General features: G+C 43.1%; 1 protein-coding gene and 1 non-coding gene across 4 annotated transcripts; one reads left to right on the top strand and one right to left on the bottom strand.

Moving 5' to 3' along the window:
* Positions 1–640: 640 nt before the first annotated feature.
* On the bottom strand, positions 641–20,196 carry tmem94 (transmembrane protein 94). Of its 3 annotated transcripts, none has more exons than XM_028408177.1 (32): positions 20,073–20,196; positions 18,099–18,492; positions 15,186–15,305; positions 14,833–14,960; positions 14,384–14,520; positions 14,007–14,212; positions 13,766–13,917; positions 13,574–13,676; positions 13,396–13,482; positions 13,190–13,306; positions 12,388–12,444; positions 9,311–9,415; positions 9,047–9,220; positions 8,725–8,946; positions 8,313–8,625; positions 8,047–8,220; positions 7,860–7,962; positions 7,534–7,742; positions 7,266–7,447; positions 6,944–7,064; positions 6,695–6,810; positions 6,503–6,602; positions 6,282–6,390; positions 5,143–5,332; positions 4,982–5,059; positions 4,811–4,896; positions 4,643–4,724; positions 4,056–4,219; positions 3,850–3,944; positions 3,672–3,765; positions 3,388–3,558; positions 641–3,168 (listed from the first exon to the last, which is right to left on the bottom strand). In XM_028408177.1, exons 2-32 carry the CDS (start codon positions 18,120–18,122, stop codon positions 3,096–3,098), a joined length of 4,092 nt encoding a protein of 1,363 aa, XP_028263978.1. In that variant the 5' UTR covers positions 18,123–18,492; positions 20,073–20,196; the 3' UTR covers positions 641–3,095. The 3 variants fall into 3 exon arrangements, with proteins under 3 accessions (XP_028263978.1, XP_028263979.1, XP_028263980.1); XM_028408178.1 differs by lacking the exon at positions 20,073–20,196 and adding an exon at positions 18,659–18,795; XM_028408179.1 differs by lacking the exon at positions 12,388–12,444.
* Positions 20,197–20,505: 309 nt separating this feature from the next.
* On the top strand, positions 20,506–20,624 carry LOC114437889 (5S ribosomal RNA). The gene has a single exon (XR_003670942.1). It is a non-coding gene; the product is annotated as a 5S ribosomal RNA (ribosomal RNA).
* Positions 20,625–21,029: the final 405 nt, after the last annotated feature.

The following is a 21,029-nucleotide window of genomic DNA, read 5'->3' as shown; positions in this document are numbered from 1 at the left end:
AAGGCTGACTATGTGCAGCACTCGTACTGATATTGGCATTTAGGATACGTTTATATGAATGAGGACAAATTAATTTTTTAAACACGGTTAAAAAAACTTAAAACGGCTTTACTTTGAAGGGCCAACCGGAAGTTGTGCATTTTGAAATTGTATTTATCAGTGTTGTGACTCGGTGAATCACGTGTGGGACGCACGCTACATGGTGTGACTGTAAATCTGCCCCTCTGTTGTGTTGTCATCAGTAAATAGGTGTTTATTGATAAATAAAAATTTAAATATTGATTTTAATGGCATCCCTATATACACATTTATACTTGCATTTACATATTGTGTGTGGAATCTAATAGCAAACCTCTGGCAGTGCATTAAAAGGGTTACTCTATTTATGGTTGTAGGACACTGTACTTCAAGGTTAGGAGAGGTCTCCATTAGATTTACATGTGTTTTGTGAGCTGGGGGAGGGATCTGTTGGGGGTTAAGGTTACAAGTCAATACAATCTTTACATATTTAGAATGCTAAGACAGGTTTCCAGTTAAGATTGGCTCCTGTTAGGGTCACAAATCCAGTTTGGGGGGTGGGATCTCAGAAAAGCCGAAAAGCCTTCCACATCATGGGTTAGAGATCTGTAACACAACAACCTTATAAATAAAAGAAGATATTTATTAACATGACATAATCAATACACAAACACATCTCCCAAAAGTCCTGAACATATACTTTAAAAATACAAAATATACATTTATGTGTCTTATGAAGTATATCATAGTCCATCAGGCCACACACCCCCCCCACCACCCTGCAAATCAACCCCTTCATCTCCTCCATGTGAGTGATGAACTCTGCTGGTGTGAAGTCCCATTTGTGTTGTGAACAAAACAGTAGAACTATAGATAACATGTACATCATCAATACAGAGCATTCACTGGATCATGCAGCATAGTTCATATGTTTATGATATTAAAAAAAAACCCAAAAAATGAATTCAATCAATCATGAATGTTTTCTTGCATTGTAATGTGTGTGTTTTAAAACCTTCGTCAGTAGTTTTATGCTAACTATTCAGTCCATCCTCGTGAGATCACTTCAGTGTTGTAAAACTCTTTTTACATGAAAGGCATTTGTAGCTATGGATTAACTAACAAACAGGCACACATGTAAACGTGAGCAGAGCACACACGGGGGGGGGGGGCATGAATCATCCATCAATCATACAATTATTCATCCCAAACTGAAATTAAGTTACACCTTTAAACAAATGGAATATAGTAAAAGATACTAAAACCTCAGTACTTCCCTGACACGAGAAGACTAGATGTCATGTTTGATGCTATCTTTAAGATAATGACAGCTAAATTGTGGCTGGATTATCAACAAATGCCCCACTGTGTCAGCGTGGGAAACATGTTTTTTTTTTTTTTTTTAAATCGTGACAGCATCGCACACAAGGCCGGTCAAATAAAAAAAAGAAAATCAGCAATGACGTAAACATCTGCTGCTGATGCTTCACAGTAACTGTGTGAACATGTAAAATGCAGATTAACAGGTATAGTGGAGCAGATCTAATCTTAATCTCTGGGGGGTAATCTTGCAGAATTTGCTGATAAAAAAAATTTATTTAACCATTCATCCTCTTTAAACTAAACAATATCCTGAGCGTCTGTCTGTTGAGGTGTGGACAGATGAAACAAGCAGAAAGGCAACTGAATGATATGAAGCACCTTTTCAGAAGACTCTGGTGTGTTTGCCCACCAGAATGTACATTTGTTACATAGCGAGTAACTCCCTCAATCTGTTGTGAATGAACTTGCTGTGATAACTATTGTAGATATGTGCGTATAAAAAAACATCAAATTATTATTAGTCCTTAATCTTCATTCCTGATTTGTGTTACAGCAGGTCTGATCCGGGCTTTAGCTCAGAAATGGAGGAACAACAGAGAACATTTGTTGTGAAATGCAATAAAATAACAGAGAGAGCATTGTTAACACAGTGAAGATTAAATGTGGCTCAGGGAGAACGGTCCAGAAAGCTGTCACGTCTCCTCAGAGGTAGTGTCAACACTCTCTATCCCTTGTTACATTTGGAACCTCAATTTGTGCAACATAAGATCGAATAATGTATTTTTTTTTAATGACAATGGTGTTGCCTTCTCACCATTCAGCCTCAGTCTCCACCACTAAGGTAAAACCTGACTCCTGCCAGCTATAACTTCGTAGCATTAGCCTAGCCACTACCTGAGAACAAAGTGACCAGAGTCAACCTTTATTTTTGCTTGTGTGTCTTTCTAAAAAAAAAAAAAAAAAAAAAAAGAGCATCTAGCTAACATGCTACATATGTAGCATATGCGGTTTAAAGCTAAAACAGTAAAAGCAAGATGCTAGATGTTTTAGCAAACAGCAGCTAACTGGCTACATCTGACAATAGCCGGTGGCTGAAAGGAGAGGGGGCAGCACCATTGTCAAATAACAGTATAAAATAAATGTGACAGCACATTTGTGCACACTTTGGAGCTCCTGAGCTTTTCAGCCGTTTTGATTCTGTTTAATCAAATCTAATTAAAATAGTAAATAGACAAGTTAAAATAAAGGCCGGACCGGTCAAATGATATGCCACGATTCAATGTGTCTCATTGGGTGACATTAAAATGTAAAAAAGTAAAGCAGCGTACAGCGGACTGTTCGGAGCATTCCTGGAGATGAGAGTAACCATGCACAGATCACAGGTGAACATGTGACAGAGAGCAAAAAACTCTTCAGAAAACATTCCTCATGCTTTTAAAACTAACTCAATCCAGAAAATGAATTATTCCGATTCAGTGGAAATGAATGCTTTGGAATCTTTCTCTAACCTGCTCTTTACGAAAAACCGAACCATTTCAATAAAAACAGACACAGGAACGTAAACAACATGTCCCGAGCCCCCACCGTGACATCTGCCCGATACCTGGCTCCTCCTCCTCCTGATGGTCGCAGTGCACCTGGGCTGAGGTGGTAACAGTGGCTGCTACAGTGTGCACACCCAGCCCCGTTTTCAGAAGGAGCCGACTGGTTGTCAGTGTTTTTCCACAATGCTTGATGTCCTTAGAGGAAACGCATCAGAATGGAGAGTTCATCCCCAGCTTGGTTTCAAACTGTAGCTTCTGTCTCTTCTGGTAGCGAACTCGCACCCTAAAATGAGACAAATCAGAGCTTGTGTATCATCACAGTGATGCAGAGATGAGAAAAACCCAAGAATAATCTGATGAGTGAATAATCCTCAATAATCCCAATCTGAGCCTAGTTGATCTCCCTCAATTTCTGCACTTCTACTTATTTTATCCATTACTGCATTCATTAGTCCTTGTTTTCCTTCCCATTCATTCCTTCACAGGTGTCTTTGTTTCTTACCGTATCTCGTGTAGCTTCACCACCTCGTTGACCAACACCACCACCAGCGGGGACACAGAGACCAACAGCCAGGCTTCCAGAGGTATGTTGTCCAGGTTAAAGGTCAGGAGGCTGCTCTGGTCACGCCACAACTGATAATCTACTGTGGCCTGAACAATCTGGCTTAGCAGTCTGGGACAAACAGGCAATTATATGAGGAAGATTGCAACAACGAGAAATAGAAGAACAAGCAATACAATATGTGTAGTTTAAAAGGATTTAGGTCAGAGGTCATGATAACTTACACCACAGGTACAGTGAGGCACCACCAGGTGTTGCTGAATGGACTCTTTCTCCAAAGAGACTGGGAGCGGTGGACATAGCTGAAGGAAATCACCACTGGAATACAATGACAGCGGAACAGAAGGGATGATTTTAAGAACCACAAAACACACGCTTCTTGGTTTACGAGCGACAGCCCACCTGTGTGTAAGACAAGGAAAGCAGCTAGGACCTTCTGAGTTAGCAGCAGGCCGTTGGACAGTTCGTCGAACCAAGGAGGTGCATCGGGTGAGGAGCTGCAGGCACAAAACAACTGTCTTTATTCTGTCATTGTTACCAACAGAGAAGGCATATTGTCTGTTCTATTAACAGAACAGTGTGTCTGCTTCAGGCACAGTTCCTTTTACCTGGCTGTGAATATACAGCCACAGCTGACCGTGCTGTTGTCAGTCAACGTTATGTTACTGCCACTGGGACAGACTGCCTGCAAGGTGAACCCAAAGGCCAGCAGGTAGGAACACACAGTCAGGCCGAACTTCAACAGGAAACAGCCCAGGAAGTAGTTCTGAGTCTGAACAAAGAGGAAGACATGAAACACAGTCAGACTGAATGCAATTACTCTTATTTATTGACTGGTAATTATAATTCCAGTATTTTTTTGGATACTTGTCTGCAAAGTTTCCTCTCTGTTTAGTCTGTAAAGTATAATACACTAGTAATTAGTACAGATCTTGTTTATTCCAGTGTAAGGTTTGCTAAATTAAATAAATGATAGCATGCATGGAAAACTGTGCTCAGCTGCCGTGGCGACTACTGTTTCCAAACAGCGAAGAAGAATGGATTTTCAGCAGTCCACCATTAGATCACAGCTCCCTCCTTGAAACTGATACCTGCAGTGTGGGCAGTATTTACATACTATAATATACACAGTCTTAGCAGCAAGCCTGTGGAAGCCCGTAGAACAGCCAGAGATTTGACGGATACATGGTCCTACCTTCTTTGGGATTGCATCCAGGTTCTTCCCTGTAGCAACTGTCATAACTGAACTATCCGGCGGCTTCCCCAGAAGGGACACACTTCCAACACAATACAAAGAAGCATTAGGATGTGTGACAGCCAAAAAAAAACCTGAATTATTAGTACATTTGTAGTATGAGGGTACCTTAGCAGAGGGCAGCTGAAACAGGACACCCAGAGGATGTCGGTGGTGTTCATTGGAGGAGGAAGCTGTGCTAGACAGGCTAAGAACTGCATACAAAAGACACGGTTAATCAATACAATTGTCAATGCTGCAAAGAAAGCACAAATGTCAAATGCTAATCTCTTCTCCCACCTGGATGATGACCAGACTGAGCTGACACTGCAGCAGGAAGAGGAAGCCCTTCCGGATGCCGTAGGTTGTGTGCCGTGCCTGGAACACATTAACAAACATGAACTCGTGTAATGTCTTGCTGTGACCCACTGAGTGTTTGAAAGCATGTGAGTGTGACTAACCTGCTCTATGAGCTTGACGATGCTGACACTTTCTCCTTGATGGAAGGTGACAGAGCAGCCCATACTGTTGAGCTGTCCAGACAGCCTTAGGGGAGACAGTCCTTCCACTTCTCCATTAAATCCTCCCCCAGTGGCATAGCCGAAAGTCTCCCATGAGCACTGAGATGGATAGAGAGGGTCCAGAGCTATGCTGTGGAGACAAAAAGTTAAAATACCCATGTTAGCTAATCAGAATTATACTGTTAAGAGGTACATCAGACCCCTTTATTATTCACTCATGCATTAAACATTCCTAACTAGTTTGACTTTGAAGCACAGCATGATGCTGCCACCACCATGCTTTACTGTAGCGATGGTATTAGGCTTGTTCCATACTCCACGAGAACAGAGAACTCGCTCCTTGCTCCCTGGGTGGTAAGAGTAAAAAAAAGAGTTTGTTTCAGCACAGAGGTACCATACTCCACGCAACAGGCTGACCATGCAATTGCATCGCAAATTGTGAGCACAGTCGTGGTGACCTGGCCTAACGAGCTGATGACGTTCAGGGAAGAGGGCGTACAGCATGACAATAGATAGAAGATCAGTGTAGCTGACTGTAGCAGACCTCTGGTCTGTGTGAGTTTAACTCTGTGAACGTGTGGATGACTGTCTGCAATAATACATCCCGTCTCCTGGTGTTTAATGTGCGCGTCGAGCCACTGTAACGCTGTGATCAATACTGGGATTAGTTTTTATCGCCACCTTTTGGACAGACTCTCTCCTCTGTGCGCCGTGTTTCTCCTTCCAGAAGCTGTTTGCCAGCTGCTCGTCTAAACTGTCCATCGTCGTCGTACTTCCTCCTTCTGTCTGTGTGTTCTGCACCTGAAGAAGCTCTTGCGCTTCTCCACATTCATCACGCCCACTAAATTCCGACCAATCACACAATTGTTCTCGCACAGCACTGAGAGAAAAAGTTTTGCCCGGGCCATGTGTCCGAGAGAGCTGCAGAACAGGCACTCCGAGAAAAAAATGACACCATTTTGTGGGCGGAACGTCGGCAGCGAGGAGCGAGCTCTCTGTTCTCATGGAGTATGGATCTAGCTTTAGTGGTTTGCAGTGCTTGCAGATCGCTCAAAGACTTCTGTTTTTTGTCTGCACACCTGATGTCACTCTGCAAGAACAAGCGGCTATTGCGGAAATTGGCGGTGCTTCCCAGACAGCAGGTGACCTCCCTGTTCTCCTGCATGATCTTCATCATTTCACACATAGCTGCCAAGAAAAAAAAAATTACTGAGCATTTCCAGGAATTTACCTGAATCATCAGTTCATGGTTTTCAGAAAGGTACATCATGAAAGTGTAGCAGTGTAAAAGAACACTCACTGTCAGGGGTGCAGTCAGTGAAGAGCGGCACCAAAAGAGGCACATTATCAATGTTCTTAAGATGAGGACGAACTTGATGGATCCCACGAGGTAACTTGGCCTGAGGAAACCCAAAGACAATGTTTCCAGATTAGCAGAGCACATCATTCCATGTACAGTGATGTTTTCTCCACTGTAGGGCAAAAAACTGACTCTGTTGCAGTCCTCCAGAAAGCTGGGCACATCACTGTCTGTGGGCTGGAAACTGGCCAGATCAGAGTGGGCTTCCTCTTCAGGCAGCAGCGGACCTTCTGCTTCATCCCGAGAGTCTGTGCAACACAAGAGACGAGGCTGGTTCTTACCTTTTTTTGTGGCATTACTGCCAAGCTGTAGAACATGGCAGAACATGCTATACTGTATTGAATGCAGACTGCAAATAAAATGTATATGCTAAGGTTGTACCCTCATGCAAGGAGCAGTGACTGGGGCTGGATGGAGCTCCATCACAGGGACTGTCTCCATTTGGAGTCAGAGAGATGTGACAGTTCCAGCCTGTCTCTAAACCCATCTTCTCTGCAAACACCTGCACAGACACAAAAACCCACAACTCTCATATATACAACGTTACCACAGAGACTGTCCTTACATGACATACTGCATACACTCATTTGTCATACATGCATGCATAGACAAAGTGCATGCCAAAAAAAAATCTGAATTTCAAACACACTTTTATGCTCCAGGGGAGATTTTTGTATGTTGAAATATATGTGTGTGTGTTCACCTTGCTGCGGAGCTCATCCTCCATTGAAAAGTAAACAAATCGGATGCATGCAGTGACCAATGCATCAATGAGACGGACAGTGTCCAGCCTCGCCTGGAACTGGGACGAAACCATGCCCATAAAAATCTGCCCGCTCAAGGCCTGAACACAATCATCACGGTCCACACCCTCACCGATACCTTCTGTAGAAATGATGACACAAAGCAATGACTTAGAAAATTTTTCTGTCATTATTTTCATTTTGTTCCACTCATTCATTAAATCATACCATCGGAACTCCAGCTGTTCCTGCAGGAATTATGTTTGATGGGAGTGGTGGATGGCAGCTCCAACCCAGAGAAGAGGCAGGGACCAGGAGCCAGCTCCACACACTTCCCATTCAGTTGGCTGGACAGTGATACTTGCATTGGTTTGTATGCAAAGGCTGAGCAGTAACCTGAAAGACAGGCACGCTGGTAGAAGTCCAGAACTTTCTTTCTGTAACACAGGAAACACAAGTAACAAAGTTTAACATGAATATGGATGATGCTTCAGGCAAGGCTGGGATATTTTGCTGCTAAAGACTTCACAGCAGAAGTGTGACAGACACCATACCTGTCTGAGCCTGAGAGCGGGTAGATATCAGTTCCATCCCAGAAGTCAGTGCAGGACTCAAGGATAAGGTCGGCCGAACCGTGTGACAACATTTGGACATTATCTACAATAAAGTGAAACATTAGCAAAAGAAAGCTAAAGAAAAACAAAACCTCTTTTCTGCATAGACTGATATACATGAACTCACTGGAGGAAGAGTCGCGTACAAACAGTGAGATGAGGTGAGAGATAGGAGGCTGGCGCTTGGTGGAGTAATGCAGGCGGCGTGAGGTGAACTCCTTTGTCTTCTCTCCGGATGGCAGCTGGTACAGAGCCAAGTGGTTTTCCTGTTTAAACAGTTCCCTTGCACCAGGAGTGAAACCTGACACACACAAAACATAACTCATGCTGAGTCAGTGACCTTAAATCATCATGAGAAACCTGGACTAAAGACATGTAATAATACAATCTTACCTATGAGCCTGGAGAGCTCGCAGAGGCCCCAGGGGACATAGACGGGCAGGACAGTTCCATGGCTCTCCTGGAGAGCCAGGTTTGACAGGTGGTCAGAGAAGCGGCATAGCTGCTGGGTGATGCTGGCGTTGCAGAGGTTCAGCATGATGTTGAGGCCCAGCGGCTTGAGGGAGGGCAGGTGGCACTGCCAGGAGAGGTCATCGAACTGGATACTGGCTGGGTTTTGCTGGTCCTGTGACAGGCTCAGCATCTCCAGGTGGTAGTCGCACACAAAGTCCTCGGCCTCTGCTTCTGGACAGCCCATCCCAAAATCCTGCCGTCGAAAGATGACACGTCAACCTCAATCAATCCAATCATCTCACAATCAAGTAATGATTTAAAAACATTTAAAGGCCTTAGTTATGGTTTTTACCTGCGCCTGGTCATCCTCGCCTCCCTCAGTGTCATGGCTGAAGCTCACATTGGATCCAGAGTGGTGTTTGGTACGAGTGTGTGCAGGCTGGCAGGGTCGCCGAGGCCGGAGTGTGTCCGATGAGCGAGCTGTGTCGTGTGACGTCTCGCTGGGCTCAGTCCCCTCCGCCAGCTGGGTGGAAGACTCTGGTGGCAGACAGAGGAGAGCCTCCCCCTCTTGGACCTAAGGAGCAGTTATAAAAGTCAAGGATGAACACACTGCAGTAAAAGGTGTGTTTTATTAGGCTACAATAAGAGTACTGCTTATGAGTGCAAGCACAAACCTCATCCCTGTCATCATCCGTCTCCATTCGACAGTAGGAATTGACAGACAGGTCGTCTCTAAGGTCATCCTGACTGTTGTGAGGTGGTTCTACTCGTCCACTGAAGAACAGCACAGTCTCTGGACTGGGATTAGGCCATGACAAGATACCCTGCTTGTCCACACAACACAGCACCTAATCCAAAAAAAGGTTTGTAAAAAGCAGCATTGAAATATTCTCTGTCCTAGATCTATTCCAAAACAGGCTCAGGCCTACAGTACTTACAGTGACAGATCCCAGAGTGTGTAAAAGGCTGGAGGTATAGCAAAGTGTCTCCGATTCTCCCTTCAGAACCCTGACTAAATGTCTCCACACACATCGCAGCATCTCCTAAAAAAATGTGAGCACAAATACACACACGGAAACACACACATACACACAGAAATCAAGTTAGAGAGCTGCTCTCTGCTGGATAAAAGAAAGCTGATGACTACATACATACATGACTCACGAGTATGGGTCAAATGAGTCCTAAATAAAACGATATTACTAATCAAACACGCAACGAGGAAGCTGGCTAAAAAGTCAAATCCAGATCTAAAACACAGAACCAACAGTCCGAATCAGTGCTGTGATTGGTCTCCCAAGAAAGTAAAAAGGACAAAGCGTCTACACTAAAAGGCAAGGAGGTGAAGCCCAGTGCAAACAACAGCCAACACATCCATGCAGATTCTTTTTCGGATGGAATCCATGATGGCATTTTCAGACAGAGATAAAAGAAACACGTCTTCAGGGAACGCCTCTTCGTGCCACATTACTTTATCAGGCAGCATCCAGTCGGCAAAAAAAAAGACACACAGCCAATTTTATCAAAGCAAATTCTTACACAATTAACAAGTCCTTCAAGGTTCTAATTGATTTGAAAAAAAAAAAAAAAAAACAACAGAGCCATTGCAGGGGATTATAAAAGACATGATGGCATAGGAACAGTTGTGCGACTCCAGCAATTCCTTCCCTGTACAGTGACTATAACATTCCACGTATTATAATAAATTATTATTATAATTTGTTTTCTGTACTGATGCCTGCATGCTAAGCTAAGACGCTGAACATGCTTAGCATTATACCAACTGCTACTACTATGTAATAACTATACAAACACTCACAGATAGTAACTAATAATTGACATCTAAACTACTACAGGGGAGCTGGTTCCTATCCCGGCAGTCAGAGAGCGAGAGGCCTGGACAGGTCACCAGTGTATCACAGGGCTCACATAGACAGACAGACAACCAGTTACACTCTCACCTGCTGCCAATTTACAGTCACCAAATGACCTAAAATGCACTTCTGCACAGCAGCAGCGTAACACTATAAAGCACTTTGTTAAAACCAAATGTTATGTAGCCAAATATTGTTCTGTATCATTGCTACACATGTGGCTCCAGACATAATAGCTGCATATTTTGTAGTACATTTAGTCTATAAGTATACATGTTGAGAGCAATTTGGAAGTCATGGCAGTTTAACCCTTGTGCAACGTTCGCAAACACTACTCTTTCATGTTGTTCGGGACAAAAACGTCCTCTGAATTTAAGGGTTTTAAAAAAAAAATCAGATATATATAATATTTTTTTCATATTTTTTTGCATAGACCTTTTAATTAACTTCAGTTCTGATCAAAAGTAGTGAAAAAATCATTTTCCCCCAGGATTTTAACCCTTTAATCACCAATTTTATAAGGGGTGATGCTGAAAATTGGAAACAAAACACACAAAATGTCCACGAACAACACAATGCAATGCATTAAAGTCAATGTTGTTACTAATATTTGACATGTCCAAGACTGTAATAAAGGTTAAAAAAATCTAGTCCACATTCACCTTTTCTATTAAAAATGAGCCATTTTGTGTGTTTTTTTTCCATTTATCAGCACCACCCCTTATGAAATTGGTGATTAAAGGGTTGGGGGAAAAAGTTTTACTACTTTTGATCAGAACTGAAGTTAATTAAAAGGTCTATGCAAAAAATATGAAAAAAATATTTATCTGATATATTTTTAAAACCGTTAAAGTTAGAGGACGTTTTTGTCCCGAACAACACGAAAGGGGGTAAAATTTGCCCACAGTGTATTATTGACCTATGAATTTTTTTTAAATCATATTAACAAAATTTATGTAAAATTAAGCTTATTCAGCAAAAATGATTCAATTTGCTCACATATTGACAAAGTTATGGCCAAAATAAACAGAAAAATTACTCTCAGAGGACAAAAATGTGCATAAGGGTTAAGTGCTTGGGTGAGGTACTAAGGACTGTATACTGTCATTTGTTTGACTACCATTGCTATCACTAGCATGAACCGCACACACTCCTATGCATAGCACCTCATACAGCACAGGTTTACAAACCTTCCCTGCAATGGCTCCGTCTGCAATCATGCAATGAAAATCTGCAAAATTATCCTGTGATATTGTAAATAAGATCCAAACTATTCAAACCCCAAGAATCCAAGATAATAGCTTTTAACATTTTTTTTATAGCCAGCATGTCTTCCAAATAAAGATTTCTCTTTGTAAAGAGAGAAATACTTTCATGATAAATCCACACCAGCCAAGGAGAGGAAACCTAGAGAGGCCATACTGAGGCATGCAGTGCAGGCAGACAATCAAGTGACTGGCCCTCTTAGGATAATCATTTCCCATGATTTAATTTAAAATAAATATTTCATAAAGACAAGCCAAAGAACTGGTGATTTGCTTGGTTTTCCTTTTTAGTACTATAGCCAGAAAACAACAGACGACAATGATTGGGCTTGCCGTGAAACTGTGAGAGGTGGTGGGAACAGAAGTTGCATCCATGATGTGAGAAAATGATCTTTAACAGGCAGGCCTGACTGTTGAGATAACATGTCAAAGATGACTGAGCGCAAACTTACATCCAGAGGTGCTGACCGATAATCCATAGATGAAGAGTGACCAAAGCCAAAGAGTCAAAAGGTGGGGAAAAAAAATAACATGTCGTGCAAGATTAATGAAAAAAAAAAAACAGAAAAGCAAAGCCATGTGCTTGTACTGAAGCAAAAAAAAAAAGACAGTGGACACATGGAGAATCAGAGAGGTGGTCTGAATTGGAAGCTGTTGATGAAGATTTCCACGGTGAAGAAAATCAAAGATGTCATCGGGGGTTGAGGGTGAGGTGGGACTGCAAGTGAGAGCTGTGTACTGGAGGGAGGTTCCACAAGGGGAGTTGCAAAGAGGCAAGGACAGCGGGCAAGTGAAGGGAGGCGGGTTCAGGTGGAGTCAGGGAGAAGGAGGTGGGGAGGGGGAGGGAGTTGGGAGCAAGATAGCGAGAGGTTATACCTGGGAGGAAACCACTTCGGTGTAGCTGCTTAGAGTGTCCTCAGAGAACTTAGCAAGCTGGGGCAAGAGAAAAGTCTAGTTAAAACACAGAGGGAGACACTCGCTGTGTCTCCCTCTGTGTGAGTGTGTGTATATTACAGTTACACTCATATATGGGTACTAATCAGTAGCAGTAGCCAGCATTGGAAGACCATCTGCAACCATGCATAGTGCCGTCTAGGGATGCAACTGCCCATAATATTTAAGGTTTATCCAGGGCTTTGAACTGTTTGTGGACTCAATGACAGCTTGTCCTGATGACTTGAACCTTTAATATGAGGGTGTTCACATCCATGTATCATGTAATAGTTGTGGTGATGCTCAGCCTTCAATTATACAGCTGAGAAAAGGGTCAGTTCAACACTGATCACCAGTTAAGTCATCACACTTCTCATCAAGTAGTTGCTGGAGATAAGGAGTCCTTACAGATTACAGTGTGGGCACAATTTAGTCACGCATACTTTCCACAGTGCACAGATGGTCTACATGTAGTCAAGCGTTATGCTTTGAGTACATCAATAATTTATGTTATTGATCGACATGAATGTAGCATTTCTGTTCACCGTTTAAATACAGCCTCAGGTCTTCTAGTAAATTTTAACAACACATGTACAATAATATTAACCTCACTGTAACAGATTTTAGCTCCTAATGAATCAAATCACCAGTCTAACCCTGCTATTAGTGTTTGTCACCAGACAGTAGTAACTAAAGCTCCACATTCTGTCAGTTCACGTCATCGTTTTGGGTATGTGTGCCTCACCAGGCCAGCTGGAGATGCACGGCTGAACTCAGCGAGGACCCTGGCTTCTCCGAAGGCGTTCACCAGCACCCACATTACAGGAAAGAGCAGGGGCAGGATGGGCAGAACACCCATCAGCTGCAAAAACAATATCACACACTTACATGTCTGTATAAAAAAAAAATCACCTTTATAGCATTTTTGTGAGTTTTTTTGAGTGATTTTACCTGAAGATGAAAAAAGTTGTAGCAGGGTGGGGTGAGGCTGGGGGCATCACAAAAAAAGCGGATAGTGTTGACCAGTAAAAATGCCACCTACATGAGGGAGGCACAAACACATCAGTGAGTGAAGGACAACACATCTGTGACTCCAAACATTTGAGGAAGTGCATGTGAACTTGCTCACCAGCACAACAGGACAGACTAGCTTGGTGATGACCGACTGTACAGTAAACCTCTCATTGTCCAGCACCGTGATGGGCCGAGACAGCGCCAACTCCAAACTGTTCCTGTTGGAAAAAGAGGACAAAATATGCATACATACACAACAACTCTACTGAAACAATGAAACAAATCGGTCATATCTACTTAAACCTACCTGACCGTGTCCATCACTGGAGTCCGGACCACTCTGAAGAGCCGGTGTAGCTGAGGGCTTTGAGGTCCTCTCTTCTCGGTGGCCCGTGGGGAAGGAGGAGGGGAAAATGGGGGGAACAAATCTCCTGGTTCCAACACAATGTGCTCATCATCCTGAGAATGAAAAACAAATTACATCAAGCCACTGAATAAGTGTACAACAGAGATGCTGTGTTCACACTTTGCTTGTTTGATTCCTGCACCTTAATGCCTCTGAGGGATACAAATGCCTCTTGGCCGGGTCTCAGAGCGATGATATCTCCTTCTACCAGCAGACTGACAGGCAGGTTAACCAGCTGGGAGTCGCGGTAGGTCCAGTGAAGGGACCACGATGGGGACGAGGGTGTGTAGAGGTCGGGGTAAAGAGATGAAGGCCATCGCACTTCACCCACACATCCCGACAGGTAGTCTAGAATGATGAAGGCAGAGTGTGAGAATACAACTTTTACACCTTTTACTGATACTGTCCCCACTCTGACCTGATTCATTATATTATTGTGGATATGGTCACAGGTGAGGAGAACAGATTATCAGATAATCCTTCTGTTTTTCCAGTGATAAGTCATCAACCCTGACTCACCACTGAGCTGTGTAATGATGCCCTTCAGGCGCCGGACCATCTCAGTCCTCTTCAGCCTCTCCTGACGTCCGACCAGCAGCAGGTTCAGCAGGAAGAGGAGAAGAAGAGCTGCGGCGTTCATCAGCTCTATACCCGAACTGTGAAAGAACCAATTAAAGCCTTTCAGTTAGTATAACGTATTTTACCCATACTGGAAGGGAAGGGAACAATTGTCTGGGCACACAGTGAGAGAAAATGACAGCTGGTGTTTTTGTCACTGATGATTAATTACAATTTCTCACTTCTGTTTTTCTCCTGTGTGCTCGGGATCATTTTAAACAATAATGCTCACCGTTGTTTTTCCACTTAATATCTGACATTACCAATTGATTTATTTGGTGGTAAAATAACTGCAGGAAGATCCGCAACATTTAAGGACAGGACGCTTTAGCCGAAAACAGGTCACCTACCTGCCCTTTGGCTGGCTGCCATGGCAACAGAAGAGTCCCAGCACCACCAGCAGAGTGAGGGCTGCTCCTGGCCAATGGAGACAAGAGTGACGGTTGCCATGGTAAAGGAAGCTATTCAGCCACTGTTCCTATGGAAACATATCAAAACACCATAAGCACAACAATATGCAACGCATTACGTAAGAAGCTAATAAGAAGCTGAACATCTGAGTTGTTTATTTAAAGCACAGAATGTGGAAAACGGAGATATCCATACACACACTGGAGGTAATGAGTGCTAATTTAGAATGAGCCATAGAGCCACAACAGCTAGAACTGTCAGAATAAAAGAACTGAAGTGTATAAATACATACCCGCAGGGAGGCTCGCCTGCATGCAGCCCTCTGGTGCTGTTCCAGAAGGCTGCTGAGCTGGTCCCGGAGCTTCAGCAGAGCCTGGGCAGTGGAAAGGCCCAGAGTCACAGCATCCTCGTCCTGCGAAGACACATACAGCTTTCCTGTCATGATTTCAAAAACTACTTGATGAATATTTTTGTAATGTTTTTCCATCCTGGTTTTCAACACAGCCCAAAGACACGAGCTAACTTTGCATAACTGCGAACTGTAGCTTCACAGCTCTTCAAAGCAGATATTTTTGCATGTCACAGCAGGAGAAGCACAAGTAAAAAACAAAACAAAAACATAACAAAAAAAACATGGAAATTCTTTAAGTAAACATTTTACCAGCTTACTGTACTCAATACGTCAAACATAATTTATCGTTTAGGCTCTGCAAAGACAAAAGAAATGACCATCTTAATAGAGAGAGAGAACGTCTGAGAGGGAAACAGGGCCATAATGGGAACACAACCTTTTCCCATACCCCCTGTCACTGAGAGGTTGTGTGTGTCAGCAAAGGCCTGCACATACATGATTAGAAAGGCATACACAAATATGAAAAGTCTCACACATGTACACACTGGGTTCAGCTTTCAGGCTCTACATCCCACGCAGCCATGCTATAAATATCTTCCCTTTTTTCCCAGAGTAACAAAGCCTCAACAAAAATCCTCCAGACAGACATAAACATGCAGAGCCACAAGGAGGCTGAGCACGCCTATAACCAGGAAAGGATCTGACCTTCCAACAAATCATGAGCATTGAAGACTACCACTGACATCAAACGGCTCGCTTTAACTGCAGTATATCTACCTCTTATCACTCATCTGGTTACACTGATGAGAATGCATTAGAATACAGACTAACAAAAACAAGTGAGACACAACTTACACTGCTCCTCTTCCTCAGATAGAACCCTTCTCTCATCTTCAACACCATGGTGGCCAAGCTCTGCCCTGCGTCTCTAAAATGTCTATAAACACTGCTTCTGTCTAACGGCGGGTATGGTTACATTTCAGGAGCTATAGTCCTGTTGATTGAGTCCTTACTGGAGAGGCTGCCTGCTCATGTCTATAATCAGGAGCGAGCTGGTGATGCTGCAAAACCTCACCCAAATTTCCTCGTCACTGAGCTGCAGACAACAGAGCCCAGCGTCAGTGCGCGCTGCCAGCTAGACTTTAATTCAAATACACAGAGTCTGGCTGTCTCTCTGGCGTGGACAGTGCCTCGCTCGGTTCAACACAGTTCAGCAGCTGGTTGGAAGCAACAAAACCAATGTGGGGGGGGGCAGACATAGTGGAGGGCAAAAAAAAAAAGAGGCTCTGACAGGAACAATACCAATCAGGCTTGTATAACCCCACTCTTGCCAGCTTAGCATATTTTACAGCAATGGATAAATGCACACAGATGGTCGGTCAGTCAAAAACCCATTGTTGCTACATCAATAATAACAACCCTGATAAACAAATGTATTTAAGATTTTTCTGTTTATGAGTTTTTAACAAAATTCTAAAAATACATGAATTTGTTTAGAAGGAGAAAAAACTTGTGAATAGGTCGACTCTACCTATTTTTCTACTACATTCATGTCTCCTTGAGGAGGGCAGCCCCATGCCTCTGACTGTAGTATTATGAGGTAATGATTACATAACTGAATACAGCACATAGGTGCGAAAAATGAGAAAGAAGAGGTCTTCAAGCCTGTTGAGCAACAGCTTGGTGGCAGCGACAACATTTCCATTCACATGCGTGTTATGCTGACCCAGAGGTGTCCGGTTATGTAATGCTTCTCCTACACATCTATGTTTAACTAAAGATGTTTGAACTTTTGACCGTTTAGGAGTTAAAGTTATTGAGGATGGTTGTGTTTTCTGTCATAGTTTTGATTTTCCATTTCTTATCTAAAGCATCACACCATTTCATCACTTGCTCTTGCCACTTAGCCCCTCTGTTTTGACTGATAGGGGTGTCCCGATATTTGTGGGGACAAAGGTGTAGGCTGAACATAGCCCTCTATAGATTTTTCATGCACATTTTTTTCCAATTACTATATTCCCTCAATTAGTTAAAGGTAGTGTAGGAGATTTCATTCTGATGCACTTTTTGTTAAATTAGTGTAACTTCTCTTTACAACCAGATAGCAACCGATTAGTTCGGCAGTTTCGCATTAAAACGAAGAATATGAATCATCTGTGGAAGCTATAAAATGCTAAAAACATCAGCCAATCCTCCGGGTGGACCTTGCACGGAGTATTGGCTGGTTGTCACTCTCTTCCTGCTCTGCACGCACCAGAGAGGTACCTGCATGATGGCCGAAGTCACAGACCGCAGCTCGTTTTCAGGTAATGCACGTCCATGTGATTGGGAGGCGTGGCTTCGGGGTGAGCTCCGAGAGAAAGGGGCGTGTGTTTACTTTCGAAATCTGGCTGAGTTTTCAAAATCTCCTACCCTACCTTTAAAAGAACAACTTTTTACTATCTCATTTCCAGTTGACAACATAAATTCAACTTCAGTCTGCAAGGTTGGTTGATATTTTTGATGTGTATATGGTGAATGCTTTGCAAAGAAAGGAAAAGCTGTCAGGAATCTACAAAGCTCTGAACTGTCTGTCATTGATGGTGTAAACCAATGCCAATACTGTGGGTTTATTACCAATGTTTCCACTCATGCTCATGTGGTAAATAACATTGTTTACATATCTGTTTGTAAATGTATCCCAGCAGAGAAACTTGGAAGAGCAAGACCTCATGCTAGAAAACATTGCAACATGGCTAAGCACTCTCCTGGGCTCCATCTAAATCTCAGGGGCCTTTCTGCTCAATAAACAACCACCACCTCAAGGACATTTAAGTAGCATACGCAGATGCTGAGCTAAGCAACCAAACTCACCTTCTTCTTATCCTGCGGCTCCATGGCAACCACAACCACTCAACATGCTCTGTTCCTCAACCAGCCAAGGCCACCTGGCAGAGCCCTGTCAGTGCCGCACTCTCAAGGCTCGCCGCCAGATCCCTCTTAGCCCACTGCCTGTGGACAGTGCAGGTCAAGTGGCTCAGATATGGACGGAGGAGGTTGAAGAGGGCAGGTGGGTGCAGCCTTGGTCCTCCACCTGGCAACACCTTCAGCCCTCCCTTTTTCTTCCAGTGTGAAAGGAGGGACACCGACGCCCAAAAGGCCCAGCAGAAAGAGGATATGAACAGTGGAATATGGGCTTTTTGTTTGGAGGATTAAGTGTTGCTCAGATGCTCCACAGAGATCCTTTTCATGACATTCATGTAGAGGCCTGTGGATAAATGACATATCACACATATTATTAACATAAAGTTAGCTTCAGCAGCACTGTCATGTTGTGTGGTGACAGGGTCTGGCAAAAGCACCCGGTGTTAGCATAATAGCTCTATTGAAAAGCAGGCTAAGACCCTGAATCTCCTGACACCAGACACACTCACTTTGACCACATAAGCAGCTTCCCCTGGCACAAAAAAAAACCCAGTGAACTCCAGAGTCAGCAGTCTCCATTGGCAATGAGTTGTCAGTGCTCAGCCAAACAGAGGAGAAAAGAGGCAGACACACTGAAGGGTGAGAGGGTGCACCAACTACAAAGTAAGACTGCCTGAGAGGGATCAAGCCACAAATCACTGCTATGAGTATGACGCAGCTTAGACCTTGACAGGAAGGCATTCTCCAGATCAAGTTACGCTAAAACTAATGGCACATATTTCTATTTACTGTCCTCGTTTGAAAAACACTGCAGCATGTGGCCCAACATTCCACATGCCATGCAAACAACAATGACAAAAAGCAGTTATATGCCTTTCTGTGTAAACAAATAGTAACCCCAAATGTCTTTGAACATGATATTCATGTGTAAGTTATACCAGTTTTGCAGCTCCCATGATTCTAACCACAGCTCAGCCATCTTTAAATTCACTTCTGCTGTTTGCAAACAAGTCAAAACACGTTTTGTGTTAAAGGATCAGTGAGGAAATGCCTTCCAGCTCTGTGGGCTGACTTTAGTCTTTACTCCCAGATCTCCTTCTAAATCTGCTCCTAGCAGAAGTTTCCGTTTGGCATGCACATTATCCTTGACTTAATCCCTCACTTAACTTTTAACAATCACACTAAAGCAACAAACATGTGATGACAGTACTAGCAACAAGCCTTACTACTACTACTACTACAACAACAACAACCCCTGCTTTGGACTGTCACCTCCTGCGTAGGCGAGTCTACTCTACTAGCAAAGTAAACATAGCACCAGCTTATCCTTTTAAGCCAATCTCATCCACTTTGGGCAATTTTATTCCGTAACTATAGCCCGCCTGATAACAAAAATAACACAATTAGGGTTATATACAGTAGACAAAAATGTTTTAAATCAACATTAGCTACACTGACCCATCTAGAATACAGCTCCGCTGTCTTCGTATTGTCACCAGCGTCGGAAAAATGGGTGTAAATCTCAATGATAAACAAAGACTTGCAGATGCAAATCTCTCACATCTCTAATTACAGAGGAACAACCGGTGGACATTTTCGAAATGAGAACCAATACAAAGGTCAGAAGCGCGAAGTGCAGTATATATTAATAATTAGTGATAATCGCTCGGTAAATAAACGACATATCGACCTCCGTGTTTATTATTTGTAGACTATGCTCATTGCTGACGACAATTTAGAGGAGAGTTTGAATTTGAGTTGTTGTCGTTTCCTCGTGACAGAACGGCTGCTGGCATTACGGCTAAACGCCCCCATCCCTTCGTGTCAAACACAGATGCTAACACAACAGGCGCTTCAAACTAACTAGCCGTTTTGAATGTAATACTCGTCACAGGCTACTAAACAATATTTCTAAACACTCACCTTCAAGTCACTGCTAATATCCTCTGAATAAAATCCTTTACTGTGAAACAAAAATGTACTTCTGAGCCTTCACTGCACAGCAGCAGCCATGTTGGGGAGCGTTCTGCCTGTGGAGAAGGTGTAGTGTGCTCTCATTGGACAATACTTAGAGGAGCTCTGTCCTCTGATTGGCTGAATTGCGAGTAGGCGGGCATGTATTTTGGATACTTTTAATTGGTCGGGTGGATTGTCAATCAAAAAGGTCGTAGAAGCGGAAGTCAGAACCAAAATAAGAGCACAGGTGAGTCATGTGAACGTGAGCTGGGGGTTTGTGGGAAGTGTAGTGCTGTGGATTAAGATTCAGTTAGTGCAGTAGGGGTCAACCTCATCAACACACATAAAAACACAATTATGCTACTAGCTTATAAATACTCAGAATATCCTTAATAGTGTCGCTTACGGCCACACCACTCTGAATACGCCCGATCTCGTCTGATCTCGGAAGCTAAGCAGGGTCGGGCCTGGTCAGTACTTGGATGGGAGACCGCCTGGGAATACCAGGTGCTGTAAGCTTTTAGTTTCAGGGGCGTTGCTGTTTCTTCAGTCTGACTTTTAAATATGGAATTGATTATAGGCTAAATTCGCATTTTATATCATGTGGTAGGTGACTCGAGCCACCGTTATCCCTTTAAAAAAGGTTCATTCTGATCACTGCAGTGCTGATAGAAGACTGACATCTAGTGGACATTTGGAGAACAGCCGTGTCTGATTTCTAAATATCCAGGACACATTCAGGATCAAATATTTTGAATCCCCTCTGTCAACCAGCAGACAGGTCCTCCAGGTGAGGCCTCTCAGTGTTTTTAAATTTCATTTCCATTGTTTGTCATCAAAAACAGAAATATATATATATATATAGTAATTTGATATTTATTTATGTGATGGCTGTTTTAAAATATCCAATATGTGCATTTTAGA

The sequence above is a fragment of the Parambassis ranga genome, chromosome 6 (assembly GCF_900634625.1).
Source record: "Parambassis ranga chromosome 6, fParRan2.1, whole genome shotgun sequence".
Lineage (NCBI taxonomy): Eukaryota > Metazoa > Chordata > Actinopteri > Ambassidae > Parambassis > Parambassis ranga.
This window is presented reverse-complemented; position numbering and strand designations above follow the sequence as displayed.